General features: G+C 34.3%; 1 protein-coding gene across 1 annotated transcript in view; it reads right to left on the bottom strand.

Annotated features, from left to right (window-relative positions):
- Positions 1 to 565: 565 nt before the first annotated feature.
- SLC27A6 (solute carrier family 27 member 6) overlaps positions 566 to 26,977 on the bottom strand; it is a 75,089-nt gene continuing 48,677 nt past the window's right edge. The window contains exons 5-10 of the mRNA XM_055232824.2: positions 18,457 to 18,651; positions 10,712 to 10,802; positions 6,857 to 7,055; positions 5,747 to 5,844; positions 4,487 to 4,617; positions 566 to 1,078 (exon numbers count right to left, since the gene is read on the bottom strand). Coding sequence (XP_055088799.1) covers positions 902 to 1,078; positions 4,487 to 4,617; positions 5,747 to 5,844; positions 6,857 to 7,055; positions 10,712 to 10,802; positions 18,457 to 18,651 — 891 coding nt within the window. The 3' untranslated portion in view covers positions 566 to 901. The remainder of the gene's footprint in view (positions 1,079 to 4,486; positions 4,618 to 5,746; positions 5,845 to 6,856; positions 7,056 to 10,711; positions 10,803 to 18,456; positions 18,652 to 26,977) is intronic.

The following is a 26,977-nucleotide window of genomic DNA, read 5'->3' as shown; positions in this document are numbered from 1 at the left end:
CCATCTCAGCCCAAAATCTCCTTAAGCTGATAAGCAACTTCAGCAGTGTCAGGACAAAAAATCCATGTGCAAAAATCACAAGCATTCCTATACACCAATAACAGACAGAGAGCCAAATCATTAGTGAACTTCCATTCACAATTGGTACAAATAGAATAAAATATATACAAATACAACTTACAAGGGATGTGAAGGACCTCTTCAAGGAGAACTACAAACCACTGCTCAAGGAAAAAAAGAGGACACAAATAAATGGAAGAACATTCCATGCTCATGGATAGGAAGAATCAATATCGTGAAAATGTCCATATTGCCCAAAGTAATTTATAGATTCAATGCCATCCCCATCAAGCTACCATTGACTTTCTTCACAGAATTGGAAACATCTACTTTAAACTTCATATGGAACCAAAAAAGAGCCCGCATAGCCAAAACAATCCTAAGCAAAAAGAATAAAGCTGGAGGTATCACGCTACCTGACTTCAAACTATACTGAAAACACATTTTTCATGAAAATTATGTTATTGGGTTATAGGACAGGACACATAAAAATAAAATATTTCAGTAAAATTTAATCTTTTATTCAAAATTAGAAACTTTACATATTAGAAAGTACATTTTTAGTGATTGTCCAAACCGCTAGCCACTATTTATTATTTAAAATCTTTAATATTAAGGCAAATAGTTATGCACTGAATCTCCAAATAGGTAAAAAGAATAATCAACTAATGTTTATATCAATTAAAAGGAATTAAAATCTTATGCAAATAAAAAATTATCTCTCATATTAAGGAAATATAGCACATGCATAATTAATGTTAGCTCCCTATTTCATAAACAATCATCTACTCTCCTCTCACTCTTCCTAAGAAAGCATATGAAAGTTCTAGATATAAAAATCTTAAAGGTTTATCTCCCCTAACATTATTTGATCATAAAGTTCCCTGGTCAGTGGAATATAAGACTTTTTCAAGTTATCCATGAAGTAAAGTGGTTCAGAAATTTTCAGTGGATTAAATCCTTCTTCCACCAACTGATACTTCAACAGTTTGAATGTTCCTGTTGCTTCCATTTTTTCCTGTAAAGCAATTACCAGGATGAGTAGAATCATTTAATAACTTTAATATATAAATATATAGTTAATACTATAGACTGTAATATTAAATTATGACACTTTATATCTAGTGATCTCTGTATTTTCTAATAACTTAACACTAGAAATAAAAAATGTATTTTAGAATATTAAAATCTTTAGTTTGATTTACCTGTAAACTTTACTTAAATATAAACACATTCAATATATAAGAATTATGAACATAATAAACTGATTATAATTATGTCTAAAATACATAGGTTATCTCTTCAATTCAATGCCAATATAATATTATGTATAGAGAATGCTATAAGATGCTAAGGAGATAAAAGCCACAAAAGACAACAATTTCTACTACAAGTACACACAAATCTATCATAAAAAGCAGAATACAATAAGAGCCAGACAGGGTGCAGAATGTTCTAAAACATGGCTTAAATGTACCCAGAGGGGTTACTTGAATGGTCTAAAACTTGAGGTACCTCAGTGAATTTCCAAGGTCCTCACAAGATATCTTGTTTTCAAGAGAAACTCAGTGACATCTGTTAGTCACCAGTCACAAACTACTAGCTGAAGGTTCACAGTTTCAATAGTAATTTGTAATACATTCAATGATGTCATTATCTTTGCAAAATTGAGTTTTTGGTAGTTGCTGGGATAAAAAGCAAGTACAGCCAAAAATCATCGTGCAACATGAAATGAGGCTGTCCCTGTCCAGTCCAATCTAATTCCGAGGTCTGAAGAACTGTGGCCCAACTTACATCTCCTTAGTAAGTGACTGTGGTTATTTGAAAATGAAATGAAAGCATTTATTTATTTATATGGATTATTTTTCAGGTGGCTACTCATTTGTTAGACCTAAATACTTATTAATTTGTTTTTCCTTAACTAGTGAATAAACAAATGTTTAGGTATTTGTTTTGACCCAAGAGTGCTGTGAGACATTAAAGATGCCATGAGTCTAGAAAGTTTAAGAATCTCTGTTTCAAGGTGTTTAAAGGAGATAAGAGTGTATCTCTTTGTGGGAATCTCAGGCATGGATAAACAGTCTGTTTAAGTGAGATGATGTAGAGATGCATACAACATTCTATGAGTAGCTTGGCCATTTTTATTTATCCTTTTGGACTATTTGAGTCAACTTCACTTTGAACCCCCTTCCCTGGTCTCCCTTCCCTCCTCCATCTCCCCTGATCCAATACTGTCATCACAGCCAGATATGGCTGTGCAAGCACATATATCCTTTTACTCTTTTCTTAAAAATTAGCAGCTCACTGTATTTATACAATTTAGTGTTCTGCCATTTTTAAGCTTAATATTATACAAAGTATATTTTCCTGGGTCCTGTAATTTTCTTCAAAATAGAACTTAAAAATTGTTTTATAAGGTCTCATTTATCATCTTTTAATTAACTTTGCCCTTATTCATGAACTTTTAGAGAATATCAAAAATTTTAACCCTAGAAATAAAAAATGTGTTTTAGAATATTAAAATCTTTATACATCTTTGATTACTTCCCAAGATGCATTTTGACTAAGTCAAAATATATGCAAACTGTTAAGAGTCTGATCACATATTACCAAATTGTTATCTAGAGAGATTATAAGAATTTATATTTCCATGAGCAGAATGAAAGGACCAAGTTCATTTTATCCCAGCCACACTGAATATTATTTCATATTTTTGTGAATTATTGGCAAAAAGGCTTCTTCTATTTTTTAATTTGTGCTAAATATATTTGTAACACAATACTTGTTTGACTCATTTTGTCAGAAGTAACTTTTACTTTTGCATTCCTTTTATGAGATTATTTATTACTAACATTCATTTATTAAACAAATATTTGACTGCTGTCAGGCTTTATTTCTAACTATAGCAAATACTCTAATAGACATAACAGTCATGGTCCATGTTCTTTTTAGGTGCTTAAAGATCCTAAAATACTTTCTAAATTTGTCCAAGTCTGACCTAATCTTCTAAAGTAGTCTTGTGCTAAAATATTTTTTCTATTTAATGAAAGCAAATTTTATGTTGCCCTGGAAAAAAACTCTTAAAATATTATTTGTCCTATCAACTTTCTACTCCATCAAAATATATTACTTATGGGGTGGGGTGAGGATGAGGAGGGACAAGAGGGAGCTCGGTATGGTTGTAAAAGGACAACAAGAGGGAAACTTGTGATTTTGAAATTGTTCATATCTTTACTATGGTCATGAATGCATGAAGTTGCACAGGTGATAAAACTATATAGAAAATATACGCACACATATGAGTGTAAGTAAAGCAGAATTTTTAATAAGGTGGGTAGATTATGTTAACATCCTAGTTGTAACAGATCTGCAAAATGTTATCCTTGGAGGAAACAAAGTGAAGGACATACAAGTTCTCTCTTATTATGTCATAACTGCATGTCAATCTACAACTATCTCAATAAAATTTCAATAAAAATATATTACTTCTTTTTCATATTTACTTACCTTTAGTGTTTCAGAGGGTTGTTGTTAAAATAATCTGAGACAATGTAAAAACTCAAAATAAAAAAGGGACATGAAATATGTATTATGATAGTTCAGAGGATGTGTCCCATTGAATAAGCAGTGACTTGGCTGCAATGATTGCTTGGCAAATACTGAAACCCGAATATGACATAGGCTATTGCTCCGGTAGGGGTCTATTAGTGAAATAACAAATGCATTCAGAAAAAAAAATCTGTGTGGTTGGATGTTAAGAGATGATGAGTACTAATTTTGGGAAATTATATTTGAAGCAAAATATTAAATAAATGAATGGTTGAATAAACGAGTTAAGTTACCCAGTAGTTAAGGAAATCTGTGTGTGTTTTTTTTTTTTTTTTTTTTTACTGTACATATACCAGTAACCTAACAAGAGAAAGTTCTCATCCCAAAATAAACTCAGAATTTCTCACATGGGGAAGGTCCAGGTGAGGGGGAATTTGGACAGAACAGCAAGAAAAATTAAAAGCAGGATTGCCTAAAGCCTGATGCCTTTAGGTTCTGCACACATCTTGCCATCTCTTTGATGTCTCCTTAATGGAACCTAATTCTAGGCACATAGCACCAAATGTCTTCACAAGATATAAGTAAGATGTGGTTTTGGATTGCCACCATCACTGGGACCATCATTTTGCTCTGAGGTCCTGACTGAAGAGGAAGAGAGCAATTCTATAATTAGGACAAAGACAGGTATGCCCTAGCATTTCACCATGCCCCCTTTATAATTAGGCTTCAAACATGGCATCAATCTGCATCAACTCTACACGCCATGCATCTCACATAACTCACATGTTATCTAAAAACTACAGTATTATTTTGCAATTAAACTACCTCCTTGTTTCCTGGTCTTATATTTGATAGTAAACTCTGCCACTAAAATTACCTGAATTCTTAAAAATCGTGGACAAGCATAAGCTGGTAAAAATGTTACAACTTGTTTGTAAACTTTTTCCAAATCTAAAGATTTATTTGGTTTTAAAATAATAGAAGCCATTCCTGCTCTTCCTTCATAACCTGAAAAAAAGTTTGAAATAGAGTCATTTTTAAGTACCAAATAAACTTTAAAAGATAATTCTGTACAAGCTAATTGGCACACATAGAGACATTAAATCTATTTCAGTAATAATAAGACAACAGGAGCATAAACTAGTCTGTATCCTTCCCTGAACATATGACTTACCCCCTAGAAATCATTTAAGGACAGGGAAGGCCAGTCTATCTCTAATTGCCTATACTACAGAAATGAAATACATGGAATAGGAAACACTATAAATTACAATGAATTTGCATCCTACCATCACTAAAACAAATATTAAGAAAGAAAACGTTTATTTAAAGGCAACTATATTCCAGCAGAAATACATATCCTAAGCTTTAACGTAAAATATGAAGGACATACTTTTTAAGTTAAGAAACTAGAAACTCGTATTTCCATCATTGATTCCACAAATCATTTAATGCTTATCATGCCACCTGTGGATCTTTACAGGGGTCAGAATGTCCTAGAATCTTTCTCCAACACTCAGTGGCTATTTATTAAGTAATCATTCCCTTCTTCCGCTCTCCTATCCAAACACTCACATCCCTGATCTCCCCTGCACCTAAAAGCATTTGCAGAAAAACGGAGAATGGCTGTCTTATGACTTCAAATTGGTCACTTTTCTGTGACATTTTCAACATCATGAGACAATCCTCATATGCATAACTGTAAGGATAACGAGTCTAAATTTAAAAATAATTTTTATAAAGAGCCATCTTAACTAAAAGTCAGTATTTTTAAACATTTAAAGTAGAACATGTTCTTGTAGTGGTATGTACAAACACTAATCATAAAAAGAAAAATAATAGACAAATAAAAAGCTGTAACTAATTCCAAGCAGTGAGTGATTGATCAGAGTTTTCAAGCTTTGCTAAAAAAAAAAAAAAGATACACACAGGCATTAAAATTCAGTTGGTACCTTTCCCCTGATGTGATCACGAACTTTGTTAGCTTGGTCAAGGGCACTACTTGCCAAGACAATAATAAAATCTTTATCTTAATACACAAAAATTAAAATGTTGAATTAGCAAGACTGTTGCAAAACTAGAGAATAGTGGCAATTCTATTCTAAGAATCTTTCCAAAATCTGAAATATATTTATACCTGATATAGCCACACCATAGACATTTGCTTCCTGTATGAAATCCAACATTCCAATAACATCAGCAACCTCAGTGGTTGCGACATTTTCTCCTTTCCATCTGAATGAAAAAAATCAAATTCCAGTTAGTACACCTGTATTTGAAAAACTAGGTACCCAGTTTTAGTTTTAGTGTCTTGCATTTGGCACTATGCAAGCACCTACTGACCAACATAATTGTAGTTTTCAAGATGAAAGGCATTTCTAAGAAAGCACTTTGTTGGTATTTCAACAAAATCAGCATTGGTCTTTTAGTTAAAATTACTTTATATCTCATTGTATAAATTACCTTCTATATTTTATAATATACATAAAAATAAAATAACTATAAGGATTATCATTACAAAAATATTATGTTGTAAAATAACAATGAAGTGTGAAACATTCCTTTTCTCTGGTGATAAGAATTGAAAGCAAAGCTTTAGTTGTCTTTTAGTACACTGACCCACTTCAGTTTCTAGGTGTTAACCCCTTTGACTCTGACCCACTTCAGTTTCTATGTGTTAATCCCTTTGACTCCTTTAATTCTTTTGAATGAATATTTTCTTTTAATTGAAATAATTTTATATAAAGTGAGCTTATAACACGGTACAAGAAGGCAAGGATGTAGGAAGTTACTTATTCACTCAAGTCATTGGACTAGTAAAGCAAAATAATTTCATAGGCCTAAAATAATCTTAGGGAATTAAAAAAGGAAATGTGAGAAAGGGGATTTTTGCTGCTTCAAAATTTTTATCATTAGGCCAAGAATTAGACTACAGTTGACCAAACTGGCTTTCTGTTTTAACGCTACCATTTATATTTTACATCTGTCTGCCAGCTTTATTTCCTTAAAAAGGAGCTCACTGATTTGTTCTAAACTGATTCATTAAAATAATTATAAAATTTTACATCAAAATTTAACTTGTGGTTCAGTCTAGAAACAGATGGCCAATAAATGTTTTAATGAGGAGACATGGAGATAAAAGGGCTCTGTCTGCCCTGAAAGCTAAAGCATATGTGGTCTCTGATGTTTCTGTAGAAGCATGGTTCACAATTACAGAACAAGCTATGGATCCCATGACATTTCATACCTGAAAGTGTCTCCAGTACGGTCCCAAAAATAAAGGAAATTGTCCTGATCCTGGACCATTAAGTCTCCAGTGTTAAGGTAAACATCTCCCTTCTTAAAAACATCACAAAGCAATTTGTCTTTTGTGTGCTTGTAAGGCCCAGCATAGCCAAAGAAGGGATTTTTTGCATTCACTTGAGAAATGAGAAGTCCAGGTTCCCCTGCAAGAAAGAACGACATTTTTGCAGCCATCTGATTAAAAGTATTGTTACACACACCATGCATGTATCTATATTATATCTGGCCAGCACAACCAATGCTGCTTATCTCAGCTTCCTCTGAACCTATTTCTGTATTTGACATCATTTACCCTTGGTGCCCATATGCAGCACATCCTTTCATAGATTACCACAAATACAAATTACTTTGGAAAAACTAACAAAAAGAGAATTGAATGGAAAGAAAAGCCTCATTAGATTTCTTGTACTACCCAGGTGGATAGACCAATAGCTATTTTTGTTTTGGATTATGTAGATGTTACCACAGATAATATTGACATTTGTTATATAAATAACAAATGTAGTGATAGTGTTAATAAAATAATGATAGCATTTTTTATTGGGCATTTACCATGAGCCCTTTGCAAATGTCACTTTGCTTATTCTGCATAGAAATCCTTTGATATAATCCCTATTTCACCAGCAAGGAACTAGGACTGAGAGGGGCAAAATAGTTGCCACGCTCAGAGTAATAAATGGACCTATAACTCAAATTCAAGTTTTTATGACTTTGTGTGGCAAGGGTTCTGTATAATACTATCTCTGATCCAATACACATGTTATTATAATAAAATAATTTATTCCTCTGGGATGCTATTCTGGAAATTTTTGATGGGAAAGAGATGAGACATTGAAAAGGTTTCCTATTCTATGATACTTATTAGTTTCAGTTATGTTTAGACACATTATCTGAAATAATTTTCCAATCAAACTTATTCAAATTAATTAAGATTTTTCGCAGCAATCTGCAAGGTAAAAGCTACTTCTAAGAGAAGACGAGAGGACAAAGGACAGCAGCAATCACTGCTCTGGAAGTCTTCAAGGCTATCGTCCACTTACTATGCCTGCTGTAAAGTGATGCAGTGTTCATGTGGCTAGATGAAGTTGGAGTCCAGCAAACTATAATACAGAGTGATTTCTGTCTTTTTAATGCTCTTAAAAAAATAACTCTCACTCTGTGACCCAGGCTGGAGGGTAATGGCATGATCATGGCCCACCACAGCCTTGACTTCCCAGACTCAACCGATCCTCCCACCTCAACTTCCCAAGTAGCTGGGCTACAGATGCATGCCACCAGGCCCAGCTAATTTTGTAATTATTTTTTAGACACGAGGTCTCACCAGGTTGCCCAGCTGATCTAGAACTCTTGGGCTTAAGCCATCCTCCCACCTCAGCCTCCAAAAGTGTTGGGATTACTGGTGTGAGCCACCGCACCCAGCCAACAGTCTTTACTCGATTCCCATTTCTTCCACTCCTGGGCATTCTGGCTTTCAGGGGCACATAGGTCACTGGCCAAAGCAAATCTCCTCTGCCCCAGCAGAGTCTAATAGCATTATCATCATCATCATCATCATATCATCACCATCATACATCATATCACCAACATCATCGTATCATCATCATCACCATCATTATCATCATCACCACAATTATACCTATTGAGCACTTTTTGGGTAATAGTCATGATTCTGAGTGTTTTACATATGTAATCCATTTAATTCTCATCACAAACCTGTAAGAAAGGCAGGGGTCGGAGTATATATATATGCCCAGGTACATCTGACTCCAAAGCTTATCTCTGTGATATATTGTCAGTCTACATTCCCTATATTTCAGAATTTTTCAAGACTCTTATATCTCCCTTAAAACTTACGTTCTTTGTTTTTTTTCTTTTTCAGGATACAGGTGACAGTTTCTTTTCTGACAAACTAATTGTTACAAATGTTTAAATAGGTCACAGTGTATTCATATCTTTTCTGTCTGGGCATAATTTACATTGTGAAGACACAATGCCTTAACGGAAAAAAAATACTGAGTAGCTCATAATGAGAATTCCAAACTAGAAAAACAGGTATTTGTGGCCAACCAGCTTTTTAAGAAACCCTGAGGTTACATAAGCACAGTTCTGGGATTCAAGTTTTAATATCAGATATTACTATAATTGTAAGAAATAGAACAGTAGAGGCCGGGCACGGTGGCTCACGCCTGTAATCCCAGCACTTTTGGGAGGCCGAGGTGGGTGGATCACGAGGTCAGGAGATCGAGACCATCCTGGCTAACATGGTGAAACCCTGTCTCTACTAAAAATACAAAAAATTAGCCGGGCGTAGTGGCAGGTGCCTGTAGTCCCAGCTACTTGGGAGGCTGAGGCAGGAGAATGGCATGAACCTGGGAGGCGGAGCTTGCAGTGAGCCAAGATTATGCCACTGCACTCCAGCCTGGGCGACAGAGCAAGACTCTGTCTCAAAAAAAAAAGAAATTGAACAGTAGAAAAGTGCACTTAAATTCTTTGCACTCTGCTCAGAAATTGCTTTCCCACGGGCAGTGTCTACAGAATAGAATTGGAGAAACATATTTGATAAATGCCAGTAGGCTTGAAATTCAGAGATTTGGGAGATTTGTTTTTTAATAGACAAAGTTCGCTTTTATTTTATTTTTTTTTTAGTCTTTCAGCTACCAGAAAATAAAAACAGGTTTGTCACCTTATCTTCACATTTGAAGTAAAGATTTAGGAAGCCACTTCTGAAATGTAGTTTCAACATATTTTAAGGCAATAAAAATTAATTTTGGCTTGATTTATTCATACTGGATCTCTAAACAATTCTAAGTGCACATCTCTATATTTTATTTTCTAATTTGATTATATGCAACAGCAAGTTAATTGAAGTACTTGCTTTCATGAAAATTTCTAACCTAAAATTGTAAGAAAGTCTACCTCGGTAGAGAACGGAGGGGAGTGAGAGGCAGACGCTGAGGAGAGGAAAGTAACAAGCCACATACCAGGTCCCCCAGGAATATATATACAACGCATTTAATTGTCCACAATAACCTAACTTAATAAATATTGTCACTTCTACTTTACATATGAAGAAAATAAGACTTAGGTTGAATAATCTGTCTAAAGTTGCACCATTTCTAAGTGTCAGAGACCAGGTTTAAATCCAAGTTGGTCTGACTTTACATTATATCTAGAATGATAAATTCACTAATTTGTATATTATAGTTTGGCAATATAGGACATTAGACATTTGTCACTGTTCATACTACAAGTGGTGGATTAAGAATAGTACGAGCCAAATAGTTACTTTTTTATTTTAATAATTTACCATCTGAGTGATCCCTCTAGGGCTCTTAACATTTAATAGTAAAATTGTCCCACCTGTATTAAAATTCCAAAATTAAATTATACAGTGGACCTAGTCATCCTCTCCTTTTGAAATTCACTAATAATCACAGTGGGCCCTTCATATCCGTGGTTCCACATCTGTGGATTCAACCAACCTTGGCTAGGAAATATTTGGGGAAAAAAAGATAAAATAATAATACAACAATAAAAAATACAAATAAAAAATACCATATGACCCTATTTATGTAGCATTTACATTGTATTAGGCATTATAAGCAACCTGTTTAAAGTATTCAGGAGGAGGTGCATACCTCAGGCAAATACTGTATCATTTTATATAAGGAACAAGCATCCATGAATTTTGGTGTCTACCCAGGGTCCTGGAACCAATTCCCCAAGGATACCAAGGGATGTCTGTATACAGGAGATGAGAAACCTTGCATGAGGAGATGTCTTCAAATAGAAGTCTTACCTTTTTTCACATGAATACACCAATGCTGTTCATTTCTCATGGGTTCATCTTTCTGAAAGTCATACTTTATTAAGTCAAAAGTGGAAAGAAGCTGCCAAAAAAAATCAAACAAATAGAAACAAGCATTTAGTTACTTGTGCAATGACATCTACTGTAGTAGACTATGCTAATTGAAATAAATAATTGGAATATGGATTTATTAAAACAACTAACCTTTACTGAAGACAAATTAAATAAATATTTAAAAATCAAAACTAAAGGTATTCGTAAACAGCAGTCATTTACTGGTGTTTACTTTCATTTCTTTTGTGGTACACTTTACTTAGCAAAACACTACTAATTTTAATCAAGATACTGAAACAATCCAGGCATTCAATTATATACTCTGTTAACTGCAGGTAAAAGGACCATTTTCTGCAGCCATTTATTTAAAATAGCCCTTGAAAAGAAAAGTTTTAACAGAACTAAAATATAAGCATATTAATGCAAAAATTGTGTTATTTTTTTCTCACAGTATCAAAAAAAAAAAAAAAAAAGCCAAAACACATCAAATGCCTAAAAAGTATGTTTACTTGACAGCCACTTTGTCCTCTTCCCCTAAGCCTTTCCCCTGAGCCTTTCACTTTAATGCTCCTAAACTAACATTCAGTGCTTCTCCATACTCTTTTGGTGTGAGATGATAAATTAGAAAACACCCATCACATCAAGAACCAAAAACTGGATGTCTCCTCTGATCCCCAAATATTTTCAGCTACTCTGCTCCTATCATGTCCATATTATCATGCCATGCAGGCTCATTTGTCCATTAAATTCTCACCCTGGGAGAGAATTGCAGACTGGTTTAGTCCAATCTCCTCCTATTTTGTTTTGTTTGTTTTTGAGACAGTGTCTCACTCTGTCACCCAGACTGCAGTGCAGTGATTAGAACTTGTCTCACTGCAACCTCTGCCTCCCAGGCTCAAGCAATCCTACCACCTTAGTCCTCCATGCAGCTGGGCTTACAGGAGTGAGCCACTTCGCCCAGCCCTCCTCATTTTTATTCTATAAGAAAACTGAGGTTCTACTTCAGCAATTAAACAAGGTCAGCTAGAAAATGGTAAACTAACATGAATGTAATAAAATGAAGTTAGATAAAATAATAATAAGGAAAGATGAATGGGGGAAAGCAGGAGACGAGAAATGAACAAATATAGAACAAATAAGTGGGCAAACATAAGATGATTGCTATAGATGCAATGGTATTATTTATCATCAAAGATTAAATGCAAATACCTCTGCTTCTTAGCATTAGTAAAATAAGCATGCAACTTGAATCACAACTCATTATTTGAATTAAAATATAAATGAGAGCAATTAATATTGATTGGGCACCAACTATATGCTGGGCACTGTGCTAAGTGTTTAAGAGCTCTATATAATGTAATCTTCAAAACATCCTATGATGCAGAAATTAATATTATCCTATTTTAGGAAGAGAACCAATGAAAGAGGCAGCAAAGCATATATATTGTTATTATAAAGACTGTTTATTAAAATACGAACTTGCATCCTGTTGGTCTTTGTCTGTAATTGGGATAACAGGATATTGGCCACTTGCCTAATGGCTAGTAGAAAGAAAGAGTCTAGAAGTTCCGGGACTGCCTTTATCATCTTGGCCAAACAAGAACACAGCCCTGTTCATTACTTATTCTTTTCTCTCCTGTTTTAACATGCTTTGTTTTTTGGAAAATTTGCCCAGTGACTTGTGATGTCAGCTTTAGTGTTACTTCTTTTAGATTAATTGGGCAACCGTGTGTGGGTGAGATTCATTCCACAGCAAATTACTGTTTAGTGTGTCTGTTATCAGAAAAAGGGGACTTGATAGTCAGAAATTGAATAATTTTATAATTCAAATGCAATTAAATATATCACAGCATTTTCTAGAAGTACTCTGGAGCAGAGGATTAATGCTCAACTAGAAATATTTCCATTCTCCTTCCTGCCTTCAAGAGGTCCTCATGATATTACAAAAATGGCTGCATTATAATACAAATTTAAAAAATAGATGCCACACCTTACAATCTCCCAAATGTACATGTTTATGTATGTGTATATGTGTACATGTCTGGAGCACAGCCGCAGGAGGTCCCATTCAACACACGGAGTCCCATTCATAGCAGAACTGTGCAATGCACACACACCTATGTGGCTCTATGCATTGGCCCTGGGAGATTTTATCCATACCTACGTATCTTTGCAGATTCAGATTTGTAAATTTATGAGTTGGAAAAGGAACACAAAGTTAATTTCCTTGATTAATACATGAGGAAACCCTGAACCGAGAGAAAAGTAACTTGTCAAAGTCACGAAGTGAAATAGTAGTAGAGTCGGGAATAGAGTTATCAGTCCCCGTGTAGTAAAGAATTTAACCTTGCCCCCAAAAGAGGTCCCGGCTTCTGGGAGGTGTTCTCTAAGTCCTTGGAATGTCATTCTTAATAGAGTAATACATTTTTTTGTCTAAGACTTTTGGGCAACTAGATGGTAACAATATGATTTAGAATGGGGTCTCTGAGGCACATGAACAATGTGAGGTAGGCCGGGGGCTTTGGATCACCCAGCTTGACGTGCTAAGGGGCAGGAGATGGAGGTAAGCTACGTGAGCACGCAACCCGAATTACACAACCAAGCCCCCAGAAAGACTGGACATCAAGGCTCCTACGAGCGTCCCCATTTGGTACCAGTTCGTGCGTATTATTACACAATTCCAGGAAAGTAATGCTGTTCTGACTCCACAACACAGCATAACTGGAAACCATAATTGGTTTCTACCCTAATAGAGGAAAATTTCCTTAAGGTAAAAACTTGAATCTTTAGCAAAAGAGTACACTATATGGAGCAGAATAATTATCAGAAAAATACATCCTGGTGAAATTATGAAACAAAAAGAATCATAAGGAGATTCTGAGGTAGGAAAAGCAAAGGATAACCACCCTTGGTACCCTCCTGGATTCTGCCTTGTGTATGACATCCCTGGGCTGATTATAATCTAGATACTTTAGATGTAATAAGCTGAGTTTTGTGAGTCGTTTTAGCAAATTATCAAACCTGAGAGTGGTCTTTGGGACTCCTGAAACTGCAATTGATGTCAGAAATGAGAGTGGTCTTGTGGGGATTGTTCTCTTATTTTGAAGTTGTCTAACTTTCCTCAACCCTAAAAGATATCTACTTTTAAGGCAATAAAACAGCTTATGAAAATGGTTAAAGAAATGAGCCATTTTATTAATCTCATATATTAATTTTAAATTTAAGTTCAGATGCTAAATTTTAAATTCCATTGTATCCATGGATTTGCCAATATGACAGATAGGAGAATAACCATTTCTTCCTTTCCTCCCTCCCAACTCCCATTTTTGTTAGTGTTATAATTATTTTTACATTGTCAGGTTTTATTCCATGTATAAACTATTCAGAGTTGTTCAATCTTCTACATGTGAATTGATTCAATGTTCACCATCAGGCATTTTAACTGAAGGTGATTCTTTCATTTCTAAGTTATGGTTTATCTTCAAGTTGGCCATGATTTTTCATTCAGTGAATTTTACAAAGAAATATTGCATTCCTATAAATATGCAGGTATTATAGTTTCTGATTTCTTAAAACTTTGAGAAAACCTCTTTGTTGACTTGATACTTGAGAAGCAACTTAGCCAGAACAAAAATTCTTAGGTGAAGCCAATTCTTTCCCTTTTTTCTAGCCTTGAGTGTTTTATTTTGAGAATGCCCCAGATGTTTCCCACCCTCACCTGTGTTACATTTTGCTCATCCTTTGCTTTTCCTACCTCAGAATCTCCTTATGATTCTTTTTGTTTCATAATTTCACCAGGATGTATTTTTCTGATAATTATTCTGCTCCATATAGTGTACTCTTTTGCTAAAGATTCAAGTTTTTACCTTAAGGAAATTTTCCTCTATTAGGGTATAAATAATTATTTTTTTCTTTGATCTGTTCTTTTCTGCAGGAACATCAATTAAGGATGCATCAGATCATTGTCTATGTTTTCAAAATCCTTTTTCTTAATTTTTAAATTATCATTTGCTTGCTCTTTTTATTGTGTTTGTGGGACTCCTTAACTCCACTCATCTTTCTCCCTAACAACGTTTACATTCCTTTTGATTTTAAGTTATTTTATGTGATGCTCATTTGTGTAATATTTACATTTTTTCCTCTATTTTTTCTTTGAGCTGAGCATGCTTACTTTTTAGTTCATTTTGTTTATTTATGTTTCTCCTTGATCCTTTTTCTTTTCTGAGCTCTTATTTTTAAAGAGAATATTATTCCAAGTTTTCAAGCCTGTAATTGTTTTTCTAAACATTTCCTGGTCGTTTTGGGGAACTTACTATTTTGATGTGCATTCATTTTTTTTTCAGCTGCCTTTTATTTAGATTCATTTTCTCTTTTTTTCCGAGCCTTATTTCATCTATGTATAAAATGTACATTCATTTTTTTCAGCGCCTTTTATTTAGATTCATTTTCTCCCTTTTTTCAAACTTTATCTGTATTTTATGTTTGTCTCTTCCTAGTTATTTTCCCCAGGTGAAAATACTACAGAAAAAGAGAAAGCAGTTCATAATTCTACTTGAGTTTGTCTCTCAAATATGTTGTCACTAAATTTTTTATATTGTTTGCCCTGGGAGAATATGTGGGACAATATCTCTTCAGTTTTATGCGTTAAAATAGTAAGTATAGCACATAAAGACAATGGGTTATAGGAACTCTACGTTACTGCCTTATCTTTCTCCTTCACTTGTAACATTTTATCCCTGGAGGCTGCTTCCCTCCCAGACAATAAGCATGAGCGTCCATTAGGTTAGCATTTTTGAGAGACATTTATCAAATCTCCTCTCTTAATTATGAGATAATCATTGAACCAAATTTTTCTAATTATCTGCTATCTAACAAAACAACATGTGAATAAAATGATAAAAGACAGACTAGAAGTCATACAGTATTAGGCACAACTTTGTTTTTTCATTTCCAAACTGAAAAAGAAAACCAAAATGAGTTGAAAATCACAGGTTTTCCAAATAAATTGAAGACAATCATGACTTTTTACATGATTGACATTATTACAGTTGACAGAAAATTTAAAGCATTAGAAAATTATAATAAAGTCAGTAATATAAAATACAAATCATTATACCCTTGTTGGTTGCTTTAGAATGACTCAGCTTCACAAAGGGGCTCAATATCAATACCAAATTTGTAATGGAACCAGTGCAATAAATTGAGAAAATTAACTGCAAGGAATGTAAAACTCAGTAAAATCAGCACTTACTTTCTCTAAAATGCTTTTGTTCAGAATAAAGTGCATTTCTGAGATGTCAACTATACCCTCAAAATCCCAAAAGAATGCATTATAAAAATAGTTTGCCCCTTCTTTTGGTTTAGAGCATTACTGTGATTTACACCAGCTTTTAATGGGCAACTAGACTGAAAAAGTGAGCTGCTGTGGCATGAAAAACACATGTCTGCCAATTACTTCCAGATACTGAAAAAATCACCACGGATTAGAAAAGCAAATACTTTGTTGCTTCCAGGGGTTCTTTGAGGTATGGCAGTTTATTATATAGAAAACTTCACCTATAAAACTAAAGCAATTAGGGATGAAAGTGATAAAAAAGCACCAAAGTTTGCATTATGGGATTCTTAAAGATCTCTTCAAAAGCATTTCTAAATATGGCTTGAGTAGGGCGCTCTGGAAATCTCAAAAGCAATTCTGTAGCATAGTGCTACTTTCAGGGAACAGGTGAGGCCACTAAGGAAACACAGCTGAGGAGACAGATTATCAACCAAAAACTTTCCTCATACATGTATGTCTGTAGGAAGTACTTTCGTTCTTGCACTGTTACGTCATGTTTGGAGTCAAAAAGTGAGTTTTTCTCCTTCTGCATTATCTGGAAGAGTTTGTAATAGAGGAATTACTTGCTCTTTGAATATTCATTATCCTGAGTGGGAAAGCTATCTGAAATTAAGGGAAGATGTTGGAGTATGAATTTATTTCATTTAGTGTGATAAAATAATTCTTGAGTCAATACTAGTAAGTTGTACATTTCTAGAAATTTATGCAATTCATCTAATAATTTCAAATTTGTTGATATGAACTTATTCAACATACCCTCTTTTACTGTCTTAATGTCTAAAGTATCAGCAGCAATGTTCCCTTTTCCATTCCTGACATTATTTGTGCCTTCTATCAATCAGAATCGATTTCTTTACTTTTTAAAAATTATATTTCTATTTATTTTTATATTCATCACCAAATATTTTTTCTATGTCATTAATTTCTGCTCTTTATTATTTCCTTCCTTTTATTTCCTTTGAGTTTATTTTAGTTGTCCTTTTAAAAATTAACTTATAGAGATGGTTACTGAGCTCCATCCAATTTTCAGCTATTCTTGGCTAAGTGCACAAGTTTTTTAATGTAACATTTTCTTTATGATTTAGCTCATAGTATCTTCTAATTTCTATTATGATTTTTTCTTTGACGAATGGAAATTTAGAAATGTTTTATTTCCAAATATATAGGAGGTTATCTAGTTGTCTTTTAAAAAAATTAGTTCTACCAACAATTAAACTGTTTTCAGAGAGCATAATTTATATATATTCCATCCTCTGAAATTTGTTAGAATTACCTAACTGGCCCAGTAACTTTTGTAAATGTTTCAAAAGTGCTTGAATAAAATAGATATACAGCAGTTGTTAGATGCAGGGTCTTTCATATGTCAATTAGCGGTTTCTTATTATAGAAGGTTAATGAAGATTTATTTTCTCTTGCAGCTATCAGTTTTGCTTTATAAAGGTTGAGACTATGTTTATTTTTGCATTTATTCTTAAAAAATTATTGTTGAGTATAAGTTCCAGTTTGACAGTTATTTTTTCCAATCCAGGGGAAGGTAAATGTCCACTGTCTTTTGTGTTTTGTGGTTGCTACTGAGAAATCAGCTGTCAATCTTCTCCTCCTAAAAAGTTGGTTTATTTGGCTACTTTTAAGATTTTAATGGTATCTTAATATAGTTTAAAAATTATTAAAAGCCTATATAGAATTGAGTGGTATAAACGATGAAAGGTCAGTAGAAATAGTGGAATAAAAACACTCAAGGAAAATGGAGTCAAATTAATATATATCAGGGCCTATGCTTGCTATTTATAAATTATATCATTAAATTTGGAAACTGAACAAGAAAAGTCATCATTATGGCGATATGAGAGAGAAAATACGGAAGATAACTGAGGTTCACATAACCTATAGCACTGTCTCTCACACTGAGGCCACTACTCTGTTTCTAGAAATTCTCAACTTAAAAAAAGGTGATAATATTTACCACAATTTACAAGCACAGTATATAGAAGAGAGCTGGCAGACCACAATGTGCTTTTTTTTTTTTTTTTTGAGACAGAGTCTCGCTCTGTCTCCCAGGCTGGAGTGCAGTGGCACGATCTCTGCTCACTGCAAGCTCTGCCTCCTGGGTTCATGCCATTCTCCTGCCTCAGCCTCCCAAGTAGCTGGGACTACAGGTGCCTGCCACCACGCCCGTCTAATTTTGTTTTTGTATTTTTAGTACAGACGGGGTTTCACTGTGTTAGCCAGGATGGTCTCGATCTCCTGACCTCGTGATCCGCCCACCTCGGCCTCCCAAAGTGCTGGGATTACAGGCATAAGCCACTGCGCCAATGTATTTCTTTAAAAAGGAAAATGCCGTACTTACTTTGTAAAACAAATTTGTTCTTCCAATTGCTCCAATTTTGCCAGTGTAGTTCATGAAAGATATGCTTGATTCGGTAGCTGCATAAAGTTCACACACCTTTATATTTCCAAATCTGTCTAAAAATTCTCTCCATACATCACTCCGTATACCATTTCCAATTGCCAAACGCACCTTATGATCCTTTTCTCCTTCTCTCTGTTAGAAGAAAATGTTTTACTTGTAATTAATTCCAGTTTCTAATTCTTTCTTTCATTATTATTATTTAAATGAAAAATATCATAGACGTAAACTGCATATGTGCAATAATAGAAGGGAAGTTAAAATATGTGTATAAGTCTATTGCAGAACTGTGTCCAAATTCTAATGAAAGTAACACTGGCCAAGAATAATACAGTTTGTGTTTTTCCATATCTAGGAACAGCTCATTCTAAATTGCAGACCACTATACACTATACTGTAGTGTATAGTTAATACACAGTGCTTAACATAGAGTAAACAATAATTTGAGGCCATAGAATCAAAGTAATATTTGACTTGTAAATATTATGACAACTGTATGTAACTATTGTTTTAGAATGTGCAATATTCTCACATTTTTACTTTTTGTTCATAGTTTAGAATTAAAGGAAGATACAAGATTCTATTTTATTCTATATTTAATAAGTAATGTTTTAACTAACATGAACTTTTACACTCACCTAAAATTAGAGTAAAAATGTATTATCAGTGTAGTCACAATAAATCCATTATTTGCTCTGATTACCTCCATCATCACCAAAAAGTGCAAAATAATAAGATGTAATAATAAATCAGCAACAACAATAAAAGAGAAATTGGCTTCTTTGGTACCCATAATTTAAAATGATCAATGGATCACATTATTTATTTCAGTTTCTTCTCTAAACACCATTTAAATGGTCTTAAAGGGAAAACTTTATGAATTCTCAAGAATAAAGAGAAGTGAGTTGAGAGGTAATTTTGGAAACTGAAAAGTGAAGAGATAAAAGGACATGTGATTGAGCAGAATGGATAAAGCTGAAATCTAAGCCTGCAGGTTAGCACGCGACAAAGGCTCCTGAAAGTGTCAAGCAAGCATCAGAAAGAATGAGGAAAGCAGAAAGCTTGGTAGGAAATTTGTTTCAGAAGCAGTTGTATAACTAAATATCTACATACAGACAAAGCATCTGGGAGTTTGCCCTTGCTACACATCGACCAAAGACTGGAAAGTAATCTCTGGAGATGTCTAACCAGACAGACACCAGTTTGGGTTGAGGAACTTACTGTGAAAATTAATTTTACAAAATAGAGTCCTTCACGTCATACCCAACTAAAATGGATTCGGGGGCCATGGAGAAAGGCACCCAGGTCATGCATACCTGTTCCAGAAAATGTTTTTGTAATTCAAAAGCAAAAGCTCAAAGACCTAACTGTAACTTTAAGTCTTACCTGGTAACTGTTGACACTCATCAATCAGAACTCGCCAGCTCCCATAAGACACTGCCATCACCAATGAAACTTCCTTCAAAAGAGCTTACATAACTTTGCTCATTTTCCCAATAAAACCTCAGCCTTTCCTTTTGTTCTTCAGACACACCTAGAGGCTACGCTGGTCTGTGTGTCCCGAAATGCAATTTTTTGTTTCCAAATAAGCTCTTTGCTTAGAGATGCATCTCTATGTAATTTTTATTTCAAGTTAACATTACTGAAAACAGGAGGGTTAAATGAAAGTATACATGCTAAAAGATGAGATCACTAAACTCTTCTCCTGCTCTGGTATCAGAATTCTGATACCCCAAATCATATACCAGAGCAGGAAATTGTTCAGTTACTATCAAGGAAACTGGTCAGTCCTAGAGAAAAGATACTGACTTCTGGAAGTATCTCAGTAAAATGTCTGGATCCTCACTTAATCACCCTAGAATCTGAGCCTTTTGTTGACAAATCCCAGCTATGTGCCATCAGGCATTTAGTGCCTCATTCTGAAATATGATGATTAAAGAATTTTTTAAAGAATAAAAATATGTAAAAGGAAGTAAAAGACATATGAGACACAAAGAACATGTCAAAAATACCTACAAGTGGAGCCCTATAGAATAATAAAATGAATGGAGAAGAGGCAATTCTGAAGAGATTTTAACTGAGAATTTTCCAAAAGTGATAGAAAGACATGAAGCCATGAAAAAATAAATAAATAAAACCTAAAACCTCATACAGGTTAAATACCAGAGAATTACAGTTGGACATTTTCTGGCAAAATTGCTAAGAAGAAAAAATATGTAAAAATTAGAGAAAGAGAGAGGGAGAATTTTAAAAGCAGCCAGAAAGAAACAGAAACATCGTTTCCAAAGGGGCAACGTGAATATTTATGGCTGACATTTCAACAATGACCGTAAGCCTGGAAGACAATATAATATTTTAAAGCTAGTACAATAAAATAATTGTCAACCTAGCATTCTATACTCAGCTAAAGAATTATTCAAAACTAAAGGAAAAACATGTTTTCACACAAATAAAAATGGAAAATTTTGTTTTTAGTAGAATGGTACAGATGGAACACTAAAGGCAGTTCTTAGCACCAAAGAAAACAATATTATACAGGAGCAAAGAAACAAAAAGCAGGAAGGAATGAAGAGGACCAGAAAAGAGAAGTGTTACAAAGTTCTTGCATTGTAAAGAAGTGGAAAATATGCTATTTGAAGATAGAATGTAGTAAGATAAGAATTAATCTTGTATCCTTCAAGGTAATTACTCAAAGAAAAATACTTAAATAAATAAAACAAATATAAAAGGATGTATAACTAAAGGGCTAATCAATGAAAACTAATAATAAAAATATTATTTCAAAAGAAGATTAAGGGGGAAAGGGAATGAATAACGATGAGACAAGAAAAATCACAAGATAGAAGCTATAAAAGCAAATATATCATAAGTACATAAAATGTAAATGGACTAAATATGTAATCATGGAAAAAAACTTTTAGAATGCATAAAAATATAAAATTCAACTATATACTACTTATGAAAAATACATCTTAAATATTACATGAGCCCAAAATTGAAAGTAGTTGGATGAAGAAAGGTAAGCCATACAATCATCACCCAAAAGGAAGCTAGTATAACTATACTAATATCAGACAAAGTAGACCTTAAGAAACATTTCTGGAGATAAAGAGGGATAGTTAATAATAATAAAAAGGTCAATTCACTGTATGGATAGCAACCTTAAATTTCTATTTACCTAATAACATAGTCAAATATATAAAGCAAAAATTGACAGAACTAAAATAGAATGAGATATTTTTAACTTATCTCTCTGGTACTGATAGAATAAGCAGGAAAAAAATCATAAGAATATGGAAGTTTAAAGAAAACTAACCAACTTGACCTAACTCATGTATACAGAACAGTATAACAAGTCACTGAAGAGTACACATTTTTTTCAAGTGCCCATGAAACATTTATCAAAATAGATCAATCATTTGTTGAGGCTTACAGCAAGTCTTAGCCAAATTCAAAGCATTAAGCTTCATTCAAACTATGTTCTCTGACCACAATAAAATTAAACCAAAGATCAATTACAAAAAGAAAACTAGAAAATCTCCAAATGTTTGCATAATAATAATACAAGTTTAAACAACCCATGGGTAAAAGAAAAAAATTACAATGGAAATTTAAAAGTATTTTGAACTGTGTAAGAAAAATAAGACAGAATAAAAATTATGCTATGCAGCAAAAGCAATACAGTAAAAACACATATTTTTATATTATAAAGTATATATGTATAATAGTTTGATATATATTTATATAATACATGTATGTATGTGCATATATTTACACTGAACTATAATATATGTATGTATATGTATATTTATGTAACCATATATAGATATATCTATATACATCTTTTCAAGGGTATTTGTGTAGCAAACAGGCTTGGAAGCTAGAGATGATTTTTGGGTCACAGAGAAAATTTATTTACCTTCTGTGATAGTAAAGTCTCCCTCCTCTTCTGGGAGACAATTTGTTTACATACAAGAAGATTTGCTTGTGTATCTTTATTAACTGTTTCTCAGATATAAAGAAAGGGCAGGTTTATCAGCAGCCCCTTAAATGACTGGGAAGCTCCCAAGGGCCGTGTTCTCAGCTGAGGCACAGACCTATGCCACAGATGTAGCATCCACTTAGGCCCACCTCTGCATTCCCCATAGGATGTGTGGAGGGAGGGCACTGTTGTGGACATGAGACGTGAACAGAAGGTTATGATTCTTTTTGTGCTGTATAAATCTATTTGAGTTCATTCTTTCCTTACTAACCAGTTTTATGGAAATATGGTGAGCCAGTCAAGCAGCTATGGTGTTGCTTATGGACTGCTTGAATGATTAAGTGTTGAGCAAGTACTTCTCAAAGAATACCTCCAAGCATCCAGTAAGTATATGAGAATATGCTCAACATCATTCATCATAAGAGAACTACAAATCAAAACACCATGAAGTAGCAACAAACATTTACAAACATTATGATTTCTTCTCTAGCACTATAAATTTCCCAAAAAGTGTTGGCAAGGACATGGAACAATTGCGACCGTCATAGAACATGGCCAGGAGTGCCTATTACTGCTGCCACTTTGATTAGCAATATCTACTATTGCTGAAATATGCATAATTCAACCTACCCATTCCATTCCTAATTATCTACCAAGATAAATATGTACATAAATCTGCCAAAAGACACATATAAGAATGTTCCTAGCATCATTAATCATATTAAGTCTCAATTGAAAGCAATCCAAATCCATCAATAGTAAAATAGATATATTTTAAATGTTGTGTTATAGTAACATAATGGAATAATCTTCTATTAGTTTTCTACTGCTTCCATACAAATTTCCACAAACCTAGGCCCTTCAAACAATGTCAAGTTACTATCTAACAATGTCTGTAGGTCAGAAGTCCACATCAACTTAACTGGTTTGTGTGATTCAGGACTCACAAAACTGAAATGAAAGTGTTGACTGGCTAGGGTCTTATTGGGAGACTCTTGGAAGTATCTGCTTCCAAGCTAATGCAGGTTCTTGACAGAATCAAGTTTCTGGAGGGTGTAGGACTAAGACTCTCTTTTCTTTGCTGGCTATCAGCTGGGGGCTGCCCTTAGATCATAGAGGCCTCTCTCCAGTTCTTCCACATAGGCCTCTATATATGAGAACAACAAACGACACACTGAGTTCCTGTCATCTTCCAAATCTCCAACTTCCCCTATGCTAAGTCTTCCTTGCTTGCAGCCAGAGAAAATCATCTCCTTTAAAGTCTGATACGATTATATTGTATCCACCAGGATAATCTTCCTATTTTAAGTTCTGTAACTGTAATCACATCTGCAAAAACCCTTTTGCCAATGTTTCTACTGCACACATATTCACGCATTCCAGGAATTAGGGCATGGACATATTTGAAGGGGCCATTTTTTTATTTTTTATTTTTATTTTTTTGCCTACCATAACTCTAAAGTGATGAGAGAGAATGAACTACTGCTATACTTCAAAACAAAGATGAATCTCCTTGACATGGTGCTGACTGAGTCAAAGAAGCAAGGTCAAAAGAATGCATATATATAATTTCATTTAGATTCTGTTTTTGGGAAACAAGCAAAACTAATTTATACTGGGAGAAATCAGAATGTTGTTCACATTTGGGAGGACAGTGACTCACTGATTCAGCATGTTAGCAGGGACACCTTTAAAAAATACAATTTATTAAAAACACGTAACATATTATTAAATCTTATTAAGAAATGTTAGCACCAGGCGCAGTGGCTCATGCCTGTAATCCCAGTACTTTGGGAGGTTGAGGCGGGTGGATTGCCTGAGCTCAGGAATTAGAGACCAGCCTGGGCAACAAGGTGAAACCCCATCTCTACTAAAAAATACGAAAAATTAGCCAGGCATGGCGGCGTGTGCCTGTAGTCCCAGCTACTCAGGAGGCTGAGGCAGGAGAGTCGCTTGAACCCAGGGGGCGGAGGTTGCAGTGAGCCGAGATCGTGCCACTGCACTCCAGCCTGGGCAACAGAGTCTCACACACACACACACACACACACACACAAAGAAATGTTAGCTATGATGGGGAGTTTGAGGTGGATTTGTGATAGACATTAGAAAGCTAAATTTAAAATATAAAACGGGACAATTATTATTTATAAGGAATGAAAAGAGAAAAGTTGTAATGAAATAAATACAGTATGTCTCGGCTATGAATAAAATTTATATATTGTCACTTCTTTACAATACTTTAAAAACTATTTATAAACATATTTTTAACTATCATAATTTTATTGATGTCACAGAGAGAGAAGATATATACGTGTGTGGATAGTGAGTATGTGAGTAGGAAGCCAGGTAGATGATAGCTAAAACTGAAAAATCAAGAAATAGTAGAATACATATTTTACCGTGAAATATGGAGATAAGTAATAACTAAAAATGTCCTAGAAGAATTAAAGATGCTTACTTCTAGAGATCAAGTACTGATAATACAGAGATATTTCTTATCCTAAGACTACTATTTCATTTTTATAACTGTGTAAAAGTACTGTTTTGATTTTTAAAAATTCAGTTGAGGCTGGGCAAGGTGGATCACAACTCAGCACTTTGGGAGGCCAAGGAGGGTGGATCACCTGAGGTCAGGAGTACGAGACCAGCCTGGCCAATATGGAGAAGCCCTGCCTCCACTAAAAATACAAAAATTAGTTGGGTGTGGTAGTGTGTACCTGTAGTCCCAGCTACTCATGAGGCTGAGTCAGGAGAATTGCTTGAACCCAGGAGGAGGAGGTTGCAGTGAGCCAAGATTGCACCACCGCACTCCAGCCTGGGTAACAGAGGGACTCTATCTCAAAAAAAAAAAAAAAAAAAAAAAAATCAATTGAAAATAAGATAGCCAAGATGTGGAATTATGTGAAACAACGCTCTCACTTGTTGATTTCCTTAGACCTACATAAATGAGGTTTAAGGTAATTATTCTGCAAATGGAGAAAAGACTCCATCTGCAGCTCCTTTCAAGACAGAGGGTTCTTTTCTCACAGTAAATATAACCCATAACAGTTCTGTTCTAGTTCCCACCTCCTATGGGCATGGCAGATTTTGCCTGCCTGGCATGGAACTAGCTCTTGGGTTTTCCACTGCTATTTTCCTGTGTCAAACAGCAGCATTGCAAATCTTAGGACTTATTTTGCTTGAACAGAGAACAATCTTTTATATGGTATAATGCTTGGAAGCTTTTCAGGTATGAGATGAGTTTTAGCAAGTATCATCGTTTATAAAATGCCTTGGCATTCTCTGAAACCCAATATGAAGGTGGTTTATAAACCAAATTCCACAGGCTTTAACTTGTGTGGGCTATAGCTTTACAAGCTTACTAAATAAAAACAATCGCCGGGCGCGGTGGCTCACGCTTGTAATCCCAGCACTTTGGGAGGCCGAGGCGGGAGGATCACGAGGTCAGGAGATCGAGACCACGGTGAAACCCCGTCTCTACTAAAAAATACAAAAAATTAGCCGGGCGCGGTGGCGGGCGCCTGTAGTCCCAGCTACTCGGAGGCTGAGGCAGGAGAATGGCGTGAACCCGGGAGGCGGAGCTTGCAGTGAGCCGAGATTGCGCCACTGCACTCCAGCCCGGGCGACAGAGCGAGACTCTGTCTCAAAAAAAAAACAAAAAACAAAAAAAAACAAAAAAAAAAAACAAACAAAAAAAAACAATCATCCTAAGAAATTCAGTTGATACACAGAATCAAATTTTCAAAACTAGGATCAAGACTTTTGTCCCAAAATATCAAATTCATTTCTCTAATGTCCAAAATCTCTTTTTTAAAAATTTTTCTTTCCTTTAAAGAAAACCCAGAAGATCATGCTTTGAAAGGTATGAGGAAACATCAATTGATCTATTGTTTAGTGTTATGTGGGAAAAGAAAATGTGTATTTCTTTTGATGTTGAAATATACATATATCATACAACATTTAGAGAATACAGAAAAATAAAAAATGAAATAATATATAATCTCACTATATGAATATTATGTAACATATCCATATATACATTAAAAGTTATAATCATCATAATATGGCCATATATTCTAATTTATTAATAAATTCTGGACATTATTTTAAATTATCATTCAAATATATGATGTTCCATGCTTATATGATTATCATATAATATACCACAATTTACCTCTTCATCACTTGTTTTTGAATTGCTACATTGTTCTTAAATGTTCATCATTATAGATAGTAGAGCGAATATCTTATCTACAAATTTTTGCATCTCATTAGGACAGATCCCTGGAAGAAGCCAATAGTTGTAAATACTTTTATGGATTTATTAACAAATTGTTGACTAAAAAGGACATTTCCTATTTGTATCTTCTTGAGGACAGGGAGATGGATACCTCTTCAATGAAGAATTCTTAGAAATATGACATTTCATTTAATTTAAAATGACAATTTGATAAGAAAATATATTGTATTTAATTTCTT

The sequence above is a fragment of the Symphalangus syndactylus genome, chromosome 11, assembly GCF_028878055.3.
Source record: "Symphalangus syndactylus isolate Jambi chromosome 11, NHGRI_mSymSyn1-v2.1_pri, whole genome shotgun sequence".
NCBI classification, from domain to species: Eukaryota; Metazoa; Chordata; class Mammalia; order Primates; family Hylobatidae; genus Symphalangus; species Symphalangus syndactylus.
Note: the sequence above shows the minus strand (reverse complement) of the source record. Positions and strands in the feature narration are given on the sequence as shown.